This window comes from Triplophysa rosa, linkage group LG17 (genome assembly GCF_024868665.1).
Source record: "Triplophysa rosa linkage group LG17, Trosa_1v2, whole genome shotgun sequence".
NCBI classification, from domain to species: Eukaryota; Metazoa; Chordata; class Actinopteri; order Cypriniformes; family Nemacheilidae; genus Triplophysa; species Triplophysa rosa.
This window is the reverse complement of record NC_079906.1, coordinates 20236631-20254988: the sequence shown is the minus strand read 5'-3', so window position 1 is coordinate 20254988 and position 18358 is coordinate 20236631. Positions and strand designations below refer to the sequence as shown.

The window sequence follows — 18358 nt, the reverse complement described above, 5'->3', positions numbered from 1 at the left end:
GCTAACCGTCTTGTAACTGTCTGTGCCCCCTTCAAGCAGCGGCCAACAGGTCATCATAATTAGATCTGTCTAATGCATACAGCATTGACCAATCAGCATTCAGAAAGAGAAAATCACTTTATGTCTTCCTGCTGCCGCCACTATAAAGCAATTTTACCCAAGCATGTGATATCTGTATGATACGACGTAAACAACAGTAGAGAGCATCTCACAGCAGATCTGCATTATATTCCCGTTACCACACAGAAAGATTGATTCATCATCAAACACACATCCAGGAACACTGCCAACACACGGTGCATTTGGGAAAACACGGTTACTGCTTTGAGCACAACTTAAGATTCCATTGATTTTCATGACGGAAATAAAATCGCACACGAGTTTAGAGGGCAAGCTTTATAGTTTCATCTCTGAGATGAGAACAGATTGTCTGCGCTGAATATAAATCGCTATATAAGAACACAAGTGTTAAACACATTCTTACGGTCATTTATTCTTTATGTTGCGCTGCCTGATTTTGTTTTTCCCCTATTCTGTACTATTCATTTGTGTGAAATCTTTCTAATGAGGAAAAAATACCGAGTGCATCGTCAAAAATCAACAAGGTCAATTCATGAAGAAGCTTCATGTGATGCGGCATCAACATTTTAGCGTCTATTAATAACTTTGTTTTCATGACCTGAGTGACCAGGCCTTTTTTTAAAACGAGCCGAGATGAGAAACTCTACCTCAACACTGCCCTCTACTGACATCAAAAGCACATCACAACAATACCACACGCACTTTTGACCTAAACGGGTCATGGTGAGAAATAAGTTTCCCTTTTAAAATAAAGTTCATGTACAATAAAAACATTTATTAAAACTATGTGCTCAATCTACAACATTTACACAATGACATCTACTGAAGATGCAGGATTAAATAAGAAAAAAATACAATGGCAAAGAAATATGACGACTCTTTGAAATCGCACACTTTTTCAGCTTTAAAATATCTCGGGTACAATATTTATAAAAATATATATTAAATCAAAACTGCCCTGAAATCACTGAGGGTTACAGTCTTAAAACAACTGCATCTAATGTTGGTTTTGAACAACCCTAAACCTGTTTCATCTTTCTACGCGGCTCCATTCGGCCGGAGGGTCTCGAGGGCCTTTGGGTTTCGTGACTCGGCTGTTGAAACCTGAAACACAAGACAATGTTATAAATCACCTAACGATCACTCGCATTGGATGGATCTTGCATCAAGGTGAAAGGTTTTTGTTCCAACAGTGTCACTTTGCTGTGATGTGTCACTCGTGAGGTTTAATTGTGTTGAAATTCAACAGACACTGGACTGGCCACAATTCATCCAGAAATGCTGATTAAATGAACGCTTGGAATACTCTCTTATTTTTTCCATGGCTCTGTATCTGTATATTGTGTTACCCACCCAGACTGCCGGGTGAAAACACGTTGCTGGTCTCCTTCACGTTGGCCGTCAAATATTCATAACCGTCGTCTGTAGAGGAATGACTCTCAGCTGAGAAAAGCACAAAGTTAGAGGATAAACAACAACAAAGCTTTGTGCATGTTTGTGTGAGAGTAAAACTTCCTGTTTAATGTGTGATATCACTTCACACTCAATGGCTGGTAAGAAAAAAGCCACCGACAACTTTTGTCGGAGAAATGACATGTACACAAACATGTTACGCTGCTACCAAGGACGGATTATGATGTGGGAATAGGTTTATTCCTTGCATAATTTACATTACTGCTCGCTGTCACACCTTGGTCGTGACAGCCTCTTGACAATATTACTCAGTGTTTTTCCTCGCCTCTAGATGTCCCTCTCAACACCGCGGCAATGCATTAGGATTACTTATTTGATTGATTTGCTACAGTTAATAAATATAACAATCCCTTTATTCCACAGTATTCAGCGCTATTTTATTGAGAAAATAAAATACATAAAAAACGTACACGCATTAAATTTGCCAGAGCCCCCTGCTGGTCTAGTGGCCTGGATACGTGCCCAGTAGGCCCGTGCGTTAATCCGTCCCTGACTGCTACGTGTTTTCAGAAATGCAGTTTCTACAATAAATGAAAAAAACTTACTTGCACTTGAAGATCTTGACAGATGATTGGGTAGCTGAGGAAAATAAACAATATTTTATTCACTGTATTTACATTCTTTAATGTAATTATCGGGGTTAGACCAAGGCCATGTGCATCAGTCAATAATAATAGGATCGTGTTATTTTGTGTGTTTGTGTCTGCTAAATCTTGTTAACGTAAGTGTGATCTCAGCTACAAGCCTCATATCACAGGAAGAGGCAATGTTGTTGAGAAACGCAAACAAGACATGAACCTGACACAGTGTAGATAAAGTGCATCATATCGACCAATAAAAGCATCTATAAATGCCTATAGATCTTCAACTGCTTTCTTGTGAGCGGTGGTTATCAGATAATACCATTTTCATTTGAGATCTGTCATGATCACATAAAACAAAACCAGTGTTGGGTTACTCAGTTACTCAGAAAAAGTAATTTATTTACTACTTAATTATTAGCCTACATATTCAACCGTGTAATCAGATTACTATACAAATTACTCTCTCAAAAATGTATTTAATTACTTATTACTAATTACTTTCTACGTACAGTATATCCTATATCAACCTTGATTCGTTAAGTGAATCAAGGAAAGATTTTCATTCAAATAAACAATATAAAACTACATAAAGTATTCTTATTAACTGACCAAAGTATTACAAATGTAATATACATACATAGGATACTTTAAAGCATGCATTTTAAAGTTAGATTTTGATGTCAATTCCACTCTTGTATATATCAAACAGTATTTAGTTCAATTAAATAAGAAATAACGAATTCATTTGCAGGAAAAATAAAAGTAGTCCCTTACTTTACTTTTTTAATGGAAAAGTAATTAAATGACAGTAACTAAGTATTTAGTAACTAGTTACACCCAACACTGAACAAAACATTATAATGAGAATTACCTGTGCGTCTCTGTTCATCGACCTTAACTCCCCTAAAAAATAAATAAAAAAAGGTTTATATAGAAATGATTGAAGTTTTGAAATATAACTTGAAAAAGTACAGAAAATGACTATGAATAATTATTTTATGAAAAAAATATCTTTTATATCTACAGTTTTTACATGTACAAGGTATTTCACTTCCCTAAGAGATATGCTACTGTAATATGATCGGTAAATAACAGAAATGTTTCAAGTTACACAACCCAGAGAGCATGTGAATATAAAATCACAAAGCAGAACAAACAAACAAACGTGGGTTTTGTTTGTCCAGAATGATAACATTACAAACTTGTTTCTTCTTTTTGCATGCTTTTCGTAAAAAGTCCTTTACACCAAATACTGTATTATAAATCTAGTTGAATTAAAATAGGCTTTACCTGGCAATACCTCATAACCATCACTGTCTATCACTTTGGGTGCCGTCCCTCCTCTCTGATTGGCTGTTGCTCTGTCGTTGGCAGGTGTGGTTGGTAAAGCAGGGGATAAAGTTGCTACAGGTCTGTTTTTAGGTTTGACTGTACTATAGAGAGCGTTGTTATTGCTCTTATCTGCATTAGCATTGTCATAGTGATGAACGGTGGGCGGAAGCAGTTTGGGCTTGTTGACCACAGCGTAAGTGTTGTTCATACTGGTCTGCGGAGGATAAGACAGTCGGGGCTTGAGAGCTGGATTTCTGAAAAGATACACAGACGAATGATGTAAATACTTTTTTTGAATAAATCTCTCACTTCAGCACCGTTTGTGTTGAGAAGAGACATGACATTTCTTTTTTTCAGTGACCTAACTTACGATTTTCAAATACAGATGTTAGCCATATATAGAACCAAAACAAAGCCCTGACCATGTTTTCAACACCCCCGGCCAGCTATTTTAGTATAGCAAGTCCTATTTACTTAAATGGCAAAAGATATCTTTAAAATCGCTCATAATAAAACCCCATTGTTAATAGTTCATGCTTAGTGAAGTATATAAACAAACTAGCGGCTCACTCCACCGCTCAACCTCCCTTTTGAAGCACTACGGTGGCTGACACAGAACTAATATGTTGTCGCGTTTTTGCTTCTTTGACGGAGATAATGTATTTACGAAACGCGCTCTGCGCAAGTGTTTTTGCTAGTTTCCGCCCGACGCAGTTCTCATTTTCCCGTCCTGCGCCGCGTTGTTTAAATAGCAAATGCATTTGTACAACTGGCTCTTAAAGGGAATGAGAGATGAGACTCTGATTGGTTTACTGCACGTTACGCCCCAAAAAAACACCCATTACTCATTAAGAGAATCGGGACAACCCGTTTAGACCTTGCGCCCGGGCGCGCCGACCGTTTTCCCGTCGATAAATTAGCAAAAGATTCGGACACGCCCTGAGCGCACCTGCGCCTTGCGCTTTAAACCATGTGCTTAGATCATGAAAATAGGGCCCTCTATCTTCTGCAGAACACAAAAGAAGATATTTTGTAGAATGTTGGTAACCAAACAACAGTGGACCCCATTGACTTCCATTTTGTGGACACAAAACCACTCAGACATTTCTCAAAAAATCTTCTTTGTGTTCCACTAAAGAAAGAGCCACATACAGATTTTATGAAAGTGAACACATGAAGATAATGTTTCTTTTAGGGTGCTTTTGAAACAGTCTGCTAGCAGTTCTCAATGGTCTAGCAAATGCATACAATAGCAACATGCTAAATAGCACTCAGAACAACAAGGAAACTGCGTAGCAATGTCCTGGCAACCATCTGCAGCTCCACAGCGATGAATTTTGCATCTAATCAGATGCGGAAACCATAATATTTTCCTTGTGCGCTCATTACCGAATTAACAGTACAGAAATGACTATCTCATAACCAGATGGTCAAGAGATATCACCCTCCATGGTGTTTTATAAATCATTACGCCTCAGCGACATTCTGCAGTTTATCTAGTGGAATAAAGTGAGTTTTCTGACACCAAGAAAATGGTTTATCTTGAACATTTTGCCGGGGGTGGGTTGAATACATTAGTGAAGTGTGGGACCATATCTACAGCAATGTCTAATGACCAACTGTCACCATTTGCATTCAATGTTTCTCATGAAATATGTTATTGACCCACAGGGAACTACAATGGCATAACACGGTGATTTAAGAATGATTAAATGCTTTGTTTGCTCGGCATAATCTCGGCATTAACATTCAAATATTTTGCTCAATCATCACTACAAAAGTCACATTCATGTGTACGCAACGCATAAACAAGCAAAGGGCTGAATGCATTATCCCACAGCCAGAAATACAAATGAAGGCATTACAAACATTATGAACCACACAAACCTTTTCAAAATGACACCAATTACAAAAAGCGCAAGAATACCTCGCATTACCAATCGGATCAGATGGGGAAAGTTGAGATTGCTCCCCAAGACTACATTATGACTACGTACACCCTACACGACCATGCTCTGAGCAGAATTTTGCTTGGTTTCAATGTTAACCGAGTACGTCTGTGTTGCCAGCGTTGGTCTTAATCACAAACGGCTTCAAAAGGTCAAACGTGGTCGGAAAACACGCAAAAGGTCTCACCTTGGTTTTGGAGATACGCCGATGCTTAGCGATCCTGATTTCACAGGAGTCTTCGGGGAAAGCGCATTGATGTAGAAAGAGTCTGAAGTCTTTTGTTGAAATGATATACAATGGGAAGCAAAAAGAAAAAAGTTTAACACGTGCACAGTGTGTGAAGAAGGCAGTTAGACAGAGCGTCTGTGTTAAACTGTTAAACTGAGCGTTTTGCATAGAGGAAGCACACAGTAAGAGTGTTTCCTGCTGAAGTTCTTTTTTTCAAGCTCGGTGCTGAATGTCTTGAGGAAGTAAAACATGATGTGATGTATAAATAGTCAAAGGCAGAGTTGTTTTAATCACAGATGCCTGCAGTCAAAGCAGTGTCGCCACTCTTTAGACATCAGTCAATTTAACCACAATGACTGGAAAATCACTACCCCAGAAAATAAAACAACAACATTATGTGACATTTTGTTCCAGCAAACGTTAACTATTAAAGACCATGAATCTTTGAAAGTAACAGTTTGTGTAGTTGTTTACATATGACTTTTATAACTTCAGCGGAACACAAAAGGCAGTTCTCTTTTTATACAATTAAAGCAAATGGGGTACTTCATATGCAGAACAACAAATGGACTTTAGCATCAATCAAGCTCATTTCGATCTCAGCAGTTCATTTTTACTGTATGGAAAACACCAGCATAAACACTTTAATTACATTTCATTTGTATAAAGCTTTTCTCAATGTTTTCTCAATCGGTGTTGGGTGTAACTAGTTACTAAGTAATTAGTTACTGTAATTTAATTACTTTCCCCTTGAAAAAGTAAAGTAAGGGATTACCTTTATTTTTTCAGTAATTAAAGTTACTTCTGATGTAATTAAACTAAGTACTCTGTGTAATATATGTGTGTGCAATAGTGGAATTGACCTCAAAATTCAAAGTCTAACTTTAAAATCTGTGCTTTAATGTATGATTCTCACATTTTGTTATACATTTGCCAGTTAATAATACTACTTTGTGTAGTTTTATATTATTTATTTGAATGAATTAGTAATAAGTAATTAAATACTTTTTGGAGTGAGTAATATGTACCGTAATCTAATTACACTATTGAATATGTAATTAGTAACTAGTAATTAATTACCTTTTCAGAGTAACTTGCCCAACACTGTTCTCAATACAGGTTCTGCACAAATAGTCAAATTGACTGAATTTTTCAGTTTGATGTACAGTCGTGACATAAATTTTGTGTTTTGCAAAGTTTGCCGACTTCTTTATTCATAGATTCTTTCCCCATGTGTTTCTATGGTATACCGGATATCTTAAGTAAGGGATAATGTACAGGCAGCCGGTTGTTATCTTGTATCACACTGGAGGGGCTTATTTCGCAATAACAGCCGGCTGCTTGTACATTATCCCGCTTATTACACGGTTACTTGGCACGTGAGAAAAAACTGGACATGAAATGTGAATTTGAAATATTTGATGAGCTCATTATTATCGAATGCAGACCTTCCACGAGGAAAAGCCGTTTACTTTCGGTTTTAAGGTAAGAAACAATGTTCAAATGTCATGAACAGGCAATTTGGTTTAATCATTTGTAAATATAATGTCATCTATGTTATTAAAAGACGTTTTTGTATTTAATTTGTCAAAAAAAACCAGTCAAAATGATTTGCTGCATCCGGGTTACAGTGTGTTATTAGTTTTGAGAGGTTGTTATCTGGGAATAACGAACCTGCAAATGTCTTGACTGACCAATCAGAACCAAGCATTCCAACGAGCTGGGTAATAAGTTAGCATATCTTTAAAGGCGTTTATAGGCAAAAACATAATATATGCATGCAAAGACTCTGTATTTACAGTGTTGGGCCTTGTTTTTCATAACCTCTGTAATTCGCTCAGGCACGCTGCATATTAGCTTCTGGCCCAAATCCTGACTCATGGCGAACCTTTCTGCCTTATTAGTGCTCTGAGATGATCACAATTTGTGGGCTTCTGCTTACCCACTCACTTTTTGAGGATTGACCACAGGTTCTCTATACGGGATTGACATCTGGGGAGTTGCTTTTTTTGCCATTGTTTAAAATGCATCGGATCACTCGGCATAATAATCTATAAACAATGTGAATTGAATGTGAACACCAAAACAGCTTCAGCAGACACTTTGCAAAACACAGCATTTATATCACCAATATGTTTGGCCACGACTGTAATTACGTCTTACCTTGGTGTCTTTGTTTTGCTTGTGCATGAACTTTTGAAACATCTGAGCCACTGTATGATAGACAAATTCATATTGTTCCTGTGGAAATTCACAAAGACCAGATGTATAAACATTGAAAGAAAAATAAATGTGTGCATGCATGAGTTTTAATGAGAACACAAAAACATGGCTCGCACATGCAGACTTTTCATTATTCAAAAAATAGCTTCAATTGAACTTCAAGACCCACGACGTCGTTTAAGATCATTATTTTGGCAGTAAAAACATTTTTAGACATTACCTTGGTCTGCACGGCTGAAGGTCGTTGTCTTCTGAGCTCTAACACAAGGTCCAAGATATTAAAATGCTCCTTGATTTGCTGAGAAAAAAGACAAAAATGATCATTACTATTTCTTGTATTTTCTATTTCTCTCGACAGTAAATTTGAATATTAAACTGAGAAAATTAAGCATTTAACACCAAAATATTTCACACGACGTCTTTAAATATACATAGATAAATATGAGGTGTGTCACAATATAACAGTATTGACAAAAAATGTGACAATAACAAATATGATAATAATTCAGCACCAATATCCGGTTGACACTAATATTGCACCTATTTAACTTTAAGAACCACAATGTTACAAACACAAAATAAACAAAATAAAAGTTTAATTGAGTAGATAGCATATTCCTAAAGATATTGTGATAATATTATTGTAAATTCTGTTAGCCAAAATAATCATGTAGTGAAAATCTCACATTGTGACAGTAAATAAACATTATAATAAATATTTTAGACCAAATCCGGCCAGTCTGGGTTTGTATGTGTGTTTAATACCTCTGTAAGCAGTAGATCTTTGACATAGTCAATAGCGCAAATGACCCCCGTTCTACCACAGCCGGCGCTGCAAAAGCAAAAGAAGAGATTTCCATATCATGATATGATCAGTTCTCTCCTGAAATCTCAGTTCAAAGGGTCAACGGGGGATTATGGGCCATTTGTCGAGCAGAGCCTCTCTATAAAGAAAGGGTAATGAGTGAATTTGTGCCGAAGTCTGGAAGTTAACCGCTTCTCCAGCTCCACATCAGGTGCTGAATATTTAACATGTCTCGCTTCATCTAAATGGTGACATTAAAATGCATGGAACCGGAGCAACACAGGCCGGCACTGCTGCGCCCTACCAACGACCTGATGAATTTTCATGGACAGATGGGTCATTTGTCAGAGGCGTGGAAAAACACAGAGGCAATCGCGGAATGAGGCGCGGGTGTGTGTGTGTGTGACACAGACCTGCAGTGGACGACTACAGGGTCCGTCTGGTCGCCCTGCTTCTGGCGAGCCAGCTCCATCATTCCCAGAATGCCATCCGGCACGTCTGGAATTCCATGATCCGGCCAGGCGGTGTACTGGAAGTGAGAAACTTTGCGAGTTTCCTGTGTAGAAAAATGAATGATTTTGACCTCAGAACAATTTCTTCATCAAACTGAAACCCCTGACGCAAATTAAAAAGGGAAATGTACCACAGTGAAATAAATACAGAAGTTCCTTATTTGGAAAATTATCATATTCACTTTGAAAGCCACACACAGGAGACACTTACATCAGAATGTTGAACAACCAACGTCCGAACAATGATTTCGTCATTTGAACGGGACTCCTCGAGCTGCAGTAGAAAAATGCCAGTAATCAGTAGATGAATCAGTAGATTTCCTCTTGTGAGATATTGCAACCTGTACAAACTACACGTGCACCAAACGGCGGACGTGAAACTGACAAAAACATCCATCTTTCACAAAGCGCACAGATAACATCAAATAGAACTGTTGTGCAATGTGAACATCCTGTATGTGTCATGCACAGTGTTGTGTAAGTTACTCTGAAAAAGTAATTAATTACTAGTTACTAATTACATATTCAATAGTGTAATTAGATTACTGTACAAATTACTCTCTCCAAAAAGTGTTTAATTACTTATTACTAATTACTTTCTATATCCTATATCAACCTTGATTAGTTAAGTGATTCAAGGATAGACATGAAACGGCTCTTTTAATTCATTCAAATAAATAATATTAAACTACATAAAGTTCTCTTATTAACTGACCAAAGTATTACAATGTGAGAATTATACATTAAAGCACAGATTTTAAAGTTAGACTTTGAATTTTGATGTCAATTCCACTATTGCACACACATATATTACACACAGTATTTAGTTGAACTACATCAGAAGTAACTGTAATTAAATTACAGAAAAAATAAAAGTAATCCCTTACTTAATTTTTCATGGGTAAAATAATTTAATTACAGCAAATAATAACTTAGGAACTAGTTACACCCAACTAGGGTTGGGAATCGAAAATCAATTCCAATTTGGAATCGGAATCGAAAGGCTAGGAATCGGATCGGAATCTAAAGGAATAGGAATCGGATACTTGAGATTAAAATTTGAATTCCTCTCATCAATTCCTGTGCGCATATTTTCAGAAAAGTACATGCGTTGCATGATCTGCTGATATCTCAATAAAAGCCCTTATAAAAATTATCGATATTTTTTACTATAGTAAGCATAGTTTAGCTATAGAATTTGCATTAAAGCACAGGAATCACAAATTAACCATAGTTGCATTATAGTAACTGCAGTTTAACCATGATGTAGTTCAACTATGATAATACAAATTGTATTATTGTTTCTATGTGTAAATATACACAAAACGGTGCTCATAAATATATAAATATATTTTGCAAACAAGTCAATAAGCAGGCTAAATGACCATACAGGTTGATATCTAAATGTTTTACTTCAACTCTGGAATCGAAACTGGGAATTGATAAGAATCGAAATCGATAAGCAGAATCAGAATTGGAATCGATAAAATTGAAACGATTCCCAACCCTACACCCAACACTGGTCATGCAGCAGCGCTCTAAATGATGAATCACAAACACTGTTCATACGTAGATGTTCATAGATAGGAACACTGTAAACACTTACAGCCGAGACAGTAAAGGGGCCGAAGACGGATGTCTCTGTGGTTGATGCCCAGTAGGCCTCACATTTTTTCTAAAAAAAAAAAGCAGTGTTAAAGAACACTGAAGGTATGCATTGTGTGTTATATTTAGTGTATATAAAAACTGTTATCATCTCAGCTGTAGAAAGTTAAAGATGATTACCCTTCCCATCTCAAACTCTCTACAAGCCATGATTATGACCTGTCAGAACAACACAAACCAAAACGCAAAAAAAGGCCTTTTTTAATCCAACCATTCAACTTTATAATGTGATCTAGGTAAGGCTGGGCAAGTTAACGCGTTATTATCGTGTTAACGCATTAATTAATTAACGCTGACAGCTATTTGATCGTGCATTAATGCTATTGATGATAAAACGGAAGGAAATCAATAGCCTGCACTGCAGAATACAAAAATTTACCCGGCTAAGGTACAAAACAGCAACGATAGCGAATTGTGTTGCGTGTGCAGTGTGCGACTAATGCAGTAAACATGTTTAAACATGCGCGCCTAGAGAGTCAGAGCGCAAACTACTAAACCGAGTTCTCTTTCACGACTTCTTACTCTGAAATGGACAAATAAACACAAAATTACGTCAAAATTATAATATTAGCAAGGGTCCACGTAAAAGTAGTCTGTTTTATGAACGTAAACAGCTTGGAAACAAAACGGACACGTCACAGTACAGTATATTAGATCCGTATATCTGCATAGAGCGCTCTTAAAGGGGCAGCAGCATTATAAAGTTTTACGTTAAAATTGTTAATGCTACCTTGTAAAGGAAATACTGCACATTATTTGTTTAAAGTGTTTGCAAACCAAATCTTATTGCACTTTTGTTCATATAGCAGTACTTGTGCACTATACACTACTTTTGAATTCATTATTGAATTTTACGCTAAACAATGTGATTAATCGCGATTAATCGATGAAAAGTCATGCGATTAAAATATGTTATTGTTGCCCAGCACTAGATTTAAGCAATTCTGTGCAATTATCAAAACAATTAAATAGGCTTGTAACAACACTAACCTTAACATTGTGTTGCCAAATCATGCGCCAGAAGTCCACCACAGTGCTGCTCAGAGGACCTTGAGTAGCGATACATGTCCTGTCTCCAGACGCTCCCTAGAAAAGCACTTCATGCAATTAATATATACATACTGTATATTTTATTAGATATGGAACACATGAAAACACAGTTTTCTTTCTTCTGACTTTCTATATGTCATTAGATATGACAAATATCTAAACATTGTTTTTTACTGGTTGTCCAACATCAGCATATTTATTCATAATTTAGAACTGACTTCATACATCTGCTCAAACCACTATAACATCAGTCAGTTAAACAACATAGATAAAATGTGATAGAAAATGTATGCAGAGAATAGTTTAAGCATCACTATTAAATTTGCTTATGTGCATGCACAGATAAGCACAGTATTATACACAGGATACAACTTGCAGTGACATCACTATGAAGAGATTTTCTTTTTTTAATCTTTTTTGGGGGGGTACTTTTATGTATAGGACAGTTGAGGCAGACAGGAGTATGAGGGTCAGAGTTGGGGTGTGGGATCGGGGACATGACCCGGGTCGGACTCGAACCCTTGAGCCAACAGCTCATATGTGTCTGGCATGCTAACCACTGGACCACGGCTCAGACATTTTCTAACGTTTCAAAATGACTCATAAGAGGTATTATTATTATTAACATTTATCACTTTCCCAAATACACAGTTTAAAGTGGAAAAGCGTTGCAGTACCTTGATGAAGCTGGCGTTAATGTAATCAGACTCATATTCAGATGTGGTTGGAGTCAAACACACTCGGGTCTGATCATCTGGTGTACAAGAAAAGTGAAGACAAGTATTAAGGAATGGCACGTTTATAATTATGATTCTCTCTTCAGGGTGATTGATCGTGGTCTTTCAGTATATACACCATACACATTTCGGAGGCTCAATTATTATTAGCTAAACTATTATTTTAATGCCACTGTTAGAAAAACAAAACATGAAATATGGCAAAAACCAGTATAGTAACCATCGGTGGCATGCTCTGACAGATTTGGTTTATTATGTCAATGAATATTTCCAATGTGACAGAGAATCATGTAAAATAATTTTGATGAATTGAACCATACAGAGATCTCTGCCTACGGGTGATGCTAAAACACCAATACACTTAGTACCATAAAACACCATTAATATGTATGTATATAACTGCACTGAATTCAAATAGAAAAAATTATATTCATTGAACGTCCATTATACATTGATTCTATTTGGATAAAGGGAAACGCTAGCAACATCTTTGTGTATTACGTACAGGGCAAAATATCCCTATAGCGGTTCTTCTTCACATTTCCATTGATTCCTCCTGCCACGGTGGTCAGGCCATAGTCTTCTTTGATTGACGTGCTCTTCTTTCGCACTAACTGCAGAAGTAGAGAGAAAGCACACGTGTAACATTAAACACAAGGGTATGGTTTGTAAATACAACATCATCGCTCTCATTTTAGTGAAACATGGGTGGGTGACAGCATCTGACCACAAGGTGGTGTCCTACTGCTTGCCTCTGCATACCACCATGGCTTCCTTAGCAGAGCAGAGCAGAGCATGAAAGCAAAAATGAGGGCGGGCTCAATGCCTATAACACAAGTCTGTTGTTATGTGATGTGGTTTGTGAAACATTCAAGAACCGACCCTAATAAATGCAATGTTACGTTGCTATGACGAACACACCGAAACCACACATACAACAATGTGAAAGAAGTGTCATTGTAGGTCAAGCAACATCTTGGTCTTCAATTCTTGCATCTTCTTATAAAAAAGGCATACAGGGAGTATTAAACTGTTAAAATAGCTGAATTGGTAGAGCATTGGGTTAGCACTGCAAAGCCCATAGAGAAAACATACTGATAAAACGTACACCTTGTAATGCCGTTTGAATGAATGCATCCGGGAAATGAGTATGTGTACAGTAAATGTAAAAATGGTTGTAAACAGACTCAGTACAGAGAAGCAGGTAAAGTTTTATGACTACAGCTACTTTTACTTCCATTCTCAAAAAGCAGAACTGCTGACATGGTCTGAAGTTAATTCAGTACGATACTTGTTGGTTCTCAGTCTAACCTGCCACAGAACATCTCCAGTCACTTCTGTCTCAGTCTCTGCTGTTCTGAATACTGAGGTGAATACACAACTGACACAACCCAATGAGGAACTCACATCTGTGCGTGTCACAATTGCTTTCTCACTTACACTAATAAATGCAAAAAACACTTCTATAAGACTGAGGCCTGGCCTTAGTGTAAACCACAGCAAAAGAGCGTGCTGCTAGGTCTGAGAAGATGATTTTTATATCATTACATGTAACATAGACAGTAAGAGGTTATTTAATATATCAGCCTGTTTAGTAATAGCTTATCATCCCCAATGAGGTGTTGACCATGAAAAATACCGTGTGATCATCCCTGTGCCCAGTTTCAACGTCCCTTAAGGTCAGAATGAAACGGACGCAGCGATCGTCTTTTTTTCCGTATCGTGGTTTATACCCAAGTGAAACGACTTTTGAAATGAGAAAAAAATGTAGGGCGGGACTTGATTTCATCCACCGACAACTGATTGAATCGTTAAAAGGTGAAAGATTTGAACGCCAGTTTGCAGTCATTGCAGCCCCCCCTCCCTCGCGCTATTCCTCATTACCAGAAGTGAAGAGAGGTCGTTTCGAGAGGGGAACGAGGCTAACGTTTTTGATTAAAGATTGCAAATGCAAATAAATAAAATAATAATAATGATAAATACTTCACCACTGTGTAAAACAATTAGAATGATCATTTTTTATTTCATGCCGACTTTAAAGGGTAAGGAACCCTTAGTTGTAATCTAAATCTAATCCAGGTTGCACGCTCAATTGCATTGATACACGTCATGTAAATTAGACAACAAAACTAAAACAACAAGCCTGTGAAAACCTAGTTAAAGTCATTTTTCATGATTTACAGTTTTCTACACGTTCTGTGAAAATATAATCTTGATATCTTTAATATTGACAAAGTAAGGTCATGTCAAAGAAAAATTGCTTTTATTTTGAACATACTTGAATGTTGAGCAGAATGTTAGTAACCGACCGCCTCAGTCACTCTTCATTTTTGTTCCATGTAAGCAAAAGCGCCAACAAGATTCTTTGACATTTTTTATGTGTTAACTATTTCATACATCCATTTGAGACCAAATGATTAAAAGTTGTGCAAAAAACAGCTCACACAAGTTCGTGAAAACATTTTGCATCATGTGTTGGCACACAACACTTTGTTTGACAGTTTGTCATTTACAGTTTACACATTCAGACGTTTTAAAGTGTGGTTTAGGAGTCCAAATATAATCTAAAGTCAACTTATACTCATATCACAGCAAACTAGCAGTACTATGGAGGGACGCTATCAGATGACAACACTATGGAACTTGCATAATATATAAACAGAGCATTCACAATTACACCATAATGGTATTTCTGTCAAGATAGTGTTCAAAATCATGGTAGTACAAGTGTACTTCTTATGTAGTCACAATTACAATGATATGATGATGTTAATCATTACATCGTAAACATATATAAAAGTAGCCCACATAAAGCTTGTTATTACCCGGCTCGTTGGAATGCTTGATTCCGATTGGCCAGTCGCGACATTTGCCGGTTCGGTTACAGCTCAAAACTAATAACACACGGCAAGCCGGATGCAGCAAAAAAATTCTAATAAATATAAATATGTCTTTTAATAACAAAAATGACATTATATTTACAAATGATTAAACCAAATTGCCTGTTCGTGACATGAACGTCGTTTTTCCTTGCGGAAGGTCTGCATTCGGTAAGAAATAGCTAAGAAAATATTTCAAATTCACATTTCATGCCCAGTTTTTTTTTCATGTGGCAATAGCCGTGTAATAAGCGCTTCGCGTCGGGTCCGGATCACAATGTCTGCGATAACAACCGGCTGTCTGCCTGTACATTATCCCTTACTTAATGATCATTGTACGTTATTATAAAGCACTGCCAACACAAGCGTAATTACGGAATAAACGTCTATGGATGGATAACTCACGGCGAACTCATTGGAGATGAGCTGATCTCCTGACAGACAGCGTACCCGCTCCACAAATCTCAACAGGTGCGTCTCCATCACCAACTCTTCGCTCTCATCATCGGCATCAAGTTACAAACATAACTTACTGAACCAGTGTGAGCGTCTAAACAGGCTTTACTATAAATATACGGTGCGTCTAACTACAAAAGCAAATCTGTTTCCGTCTTTGCAAAGTTGTCCGGGCAGCACAACAGACACAGGGAAGTTTGTCCCACTGATCTCTGATCATGTTCGTCAGTCGCTCACCTCGCATCTCTACAGCATGCGTGAAGTCAATCATCATTTTAGTCACGCCCACTTGCGCATACCGCCCAATCCGATGTCGGAATGTGGCGCTGCGCTGACCGATTGTCGTCTGACATTGAAGTACCGCGAGAGAACTGCCGCTGACTCGTTCTCGCGGTACTTCGTTGTCAGACGCCAATTGGTCTGTGCAAAGTGTGCATATGCGCAGGACTACGAATGCACTTTACATTTGGCGGTTCGTGAATAGCTGCGAATTTGCCATTTACTGAGACAAACGCTCTCACCACTGTTTAGCAGCTCTACGTGGAAGAGGAAATTTGACATTGTAACTAACCACAGTTTCAGCCATATAAGAAGAGTATATTAACCACCTTAAATAGACTGCAAGCCATAATCATTATTTGATCATCTTCTTTAATAAACCTTTTTAGATAATAAAAAGAATATTTGTTAAAATAATGAAAGAAACCTTTAACTTTTGTTTAGCATTTAAATGAGCCAAATTATGTATTTCGCAAGTGATGATATAAAACGGTCACAGTCCAAAACAGTACGTGGTCAAACACGATAAATTAGGATTTCTTTTATCGGAGCAAAACCGAAAAAAGAACAGCAATGCATTAAAATGAAGACAGCAATGTGCGTTCTTTTGGATAAACAGACAGTTAAACCTGACCTGTAGTTAAGCTTGTTCTCGAATATTCACGGATTGCATTTGACCGTTCCAATATGGCGGACATTAACGTGTCCTCGGATACACAGGTGTGATATTATACAAGATACAGCAGTCTTTATTATATTTACGAATGCGTTTTTTAAAGCATTTTCAGTTTGTCATCTTCGGACGAAGGTTTAAATCATGCTTTCATTGAGAATAGCTATGGGACCAATCCTGTAGGCTCGGCTGATTCGGTGTTCAGTCGCATCAGAAAAAATAACCTCTGTGTACTCACATATAATCTATTTATCATTTTATGGTTTCGAGCATATGTTTGCATGTTACACTAGGCCCAGCGAAACAGCTTCGGTTAGTTTCGACGCCTAACACCGCAATGCTAAGAAGTTCTGTAAAGCAACGTGACAGAGTGTGAGTTCAAACGTCATTACGTCACAGCTTTGAATCGTAAAATGAAAACTGTTAAAAATGATAACATAAATAAAAGGTTTAATTTAGTTTACCATATCCACGAGTGAGCCTTCAGTTTAATGGTTGCAGAAGTCAGTAACTAAAGTTTACTAAACCATTAAATCATTTTGCACAGTGAATGCGTTTAGAAGGAAGTTATTTGTGCACATTTTTACTTCACCCTTACATTTACATTTAACGTTACATTCAGTCATTTAGTAGACGCTAAGTTCAGGGAGCAATAAAGCGATATGTCATGCAGGGGCAATAAACAAAATAAGTGCTAATACCAAGTTACTAGTTTCCACAAAAGCCAGAACAATACTTTTTTTTTCATTTGCCTGTAAAGTATTCACAGAAGAGATGGGTTTTAAGTAGTTTTTTGAATGTTGTTGGAGAAGTGATTGACCGGACTGAGTAAGGAAGAATGTTCCACCAGGAAGGAGTTTTGAAGGAGAATGAGCGGGAAAGCGATTTACTGCCCTTTTGATAAGGCAATACAAGACGCCCCTCATTTGCTGAACGCAGGGTTCTTGATGGGGTGTAGGAGGGTGTGAAGGTAAGCTGGTGCGGGTCCAGTGATGGTCCTGTAGGCAAGCATTAGTCACTTGAATCCGATACAGGCTGTTTTCAAATTACCCTTGTTTTCAAATGGGGCTATCTAATACACAAATCTAGTTATTATTGGCTTTTTTTCTGATAATCTTTCTATTTAATCATGTAAAGTCAACATGCACCCAACGTTGACAGAGTAATTTTCAAACAGTTATATTCATGTCTGCCTCATTGTAACCTCTCTGCAGTGAGCACAGCCACTGAGAAATAATGCTTTCAGTATGAAATTAACTATCATGTTTATCCTATTACACAGTTTCAACCGCTCTGTGATACCAGAGAATCATGTGATACCTCGGGATTCCAGAACGAGATGTAATGGAGAGCCACAGTGATCCTTTGTGTAACATCAATAGGATAAATGTTTGCACCCTTAAAAGAGCACCAACTCAAGTTTGGAGACAT

The 18358-nt window shown here is 37.4% G+C and overlaps 1 protein-coding gene across 2 annotated transcripts; it reads right to left on the bottom strand.

Annotated features, from left to right (window-relative positions):
* Positions 1-812: 812 nt before the first annotated feature.
* Positions 813-16198, bottom strand: ptpn18 (protein tyrosine phosphatase non-receptor type 18). 2 transcript variants are annotated; one of them, XM_057357566.1, is made up of 17 exons: positions 15925-16198; positions 13146-13254; positions 12581-12657; positions 11844-11939; positions 10974-11012; positions 10795-10863; positions 9400-9462; positions 9090-9232; positions 8637-8703; positions 8092-8169; positions 7812-7889; positions 5607-5695; positions 3429-3724; positions 3010-3041; positions 2100-2133; positions 1435-1524; positions 813-1185 (listed from the first exon to the last, which is right to left on the bottom strand). In XM_057357566.1, the coding sequence occupies exons 1-17, from the start codon at positions 16000-16002 to the stop codon at positions 1112-1114; spliced, it is 1512 nt and encodes a 503-aa protein (XP_057213549.1). In that variant the 5' UTR covers positions 16003-16198; the 3' UTR covers positions 813-1111. The 2 variants fall into 2 exon arrangements, with proteins under 2 accessions (XP_057213549.1, XP_057213550.1); XM_057357567.1 differs by lacking the exon at positions 10974-11012.
* Positions 16199-18358: the final 2160 nt, after the last annotated feature.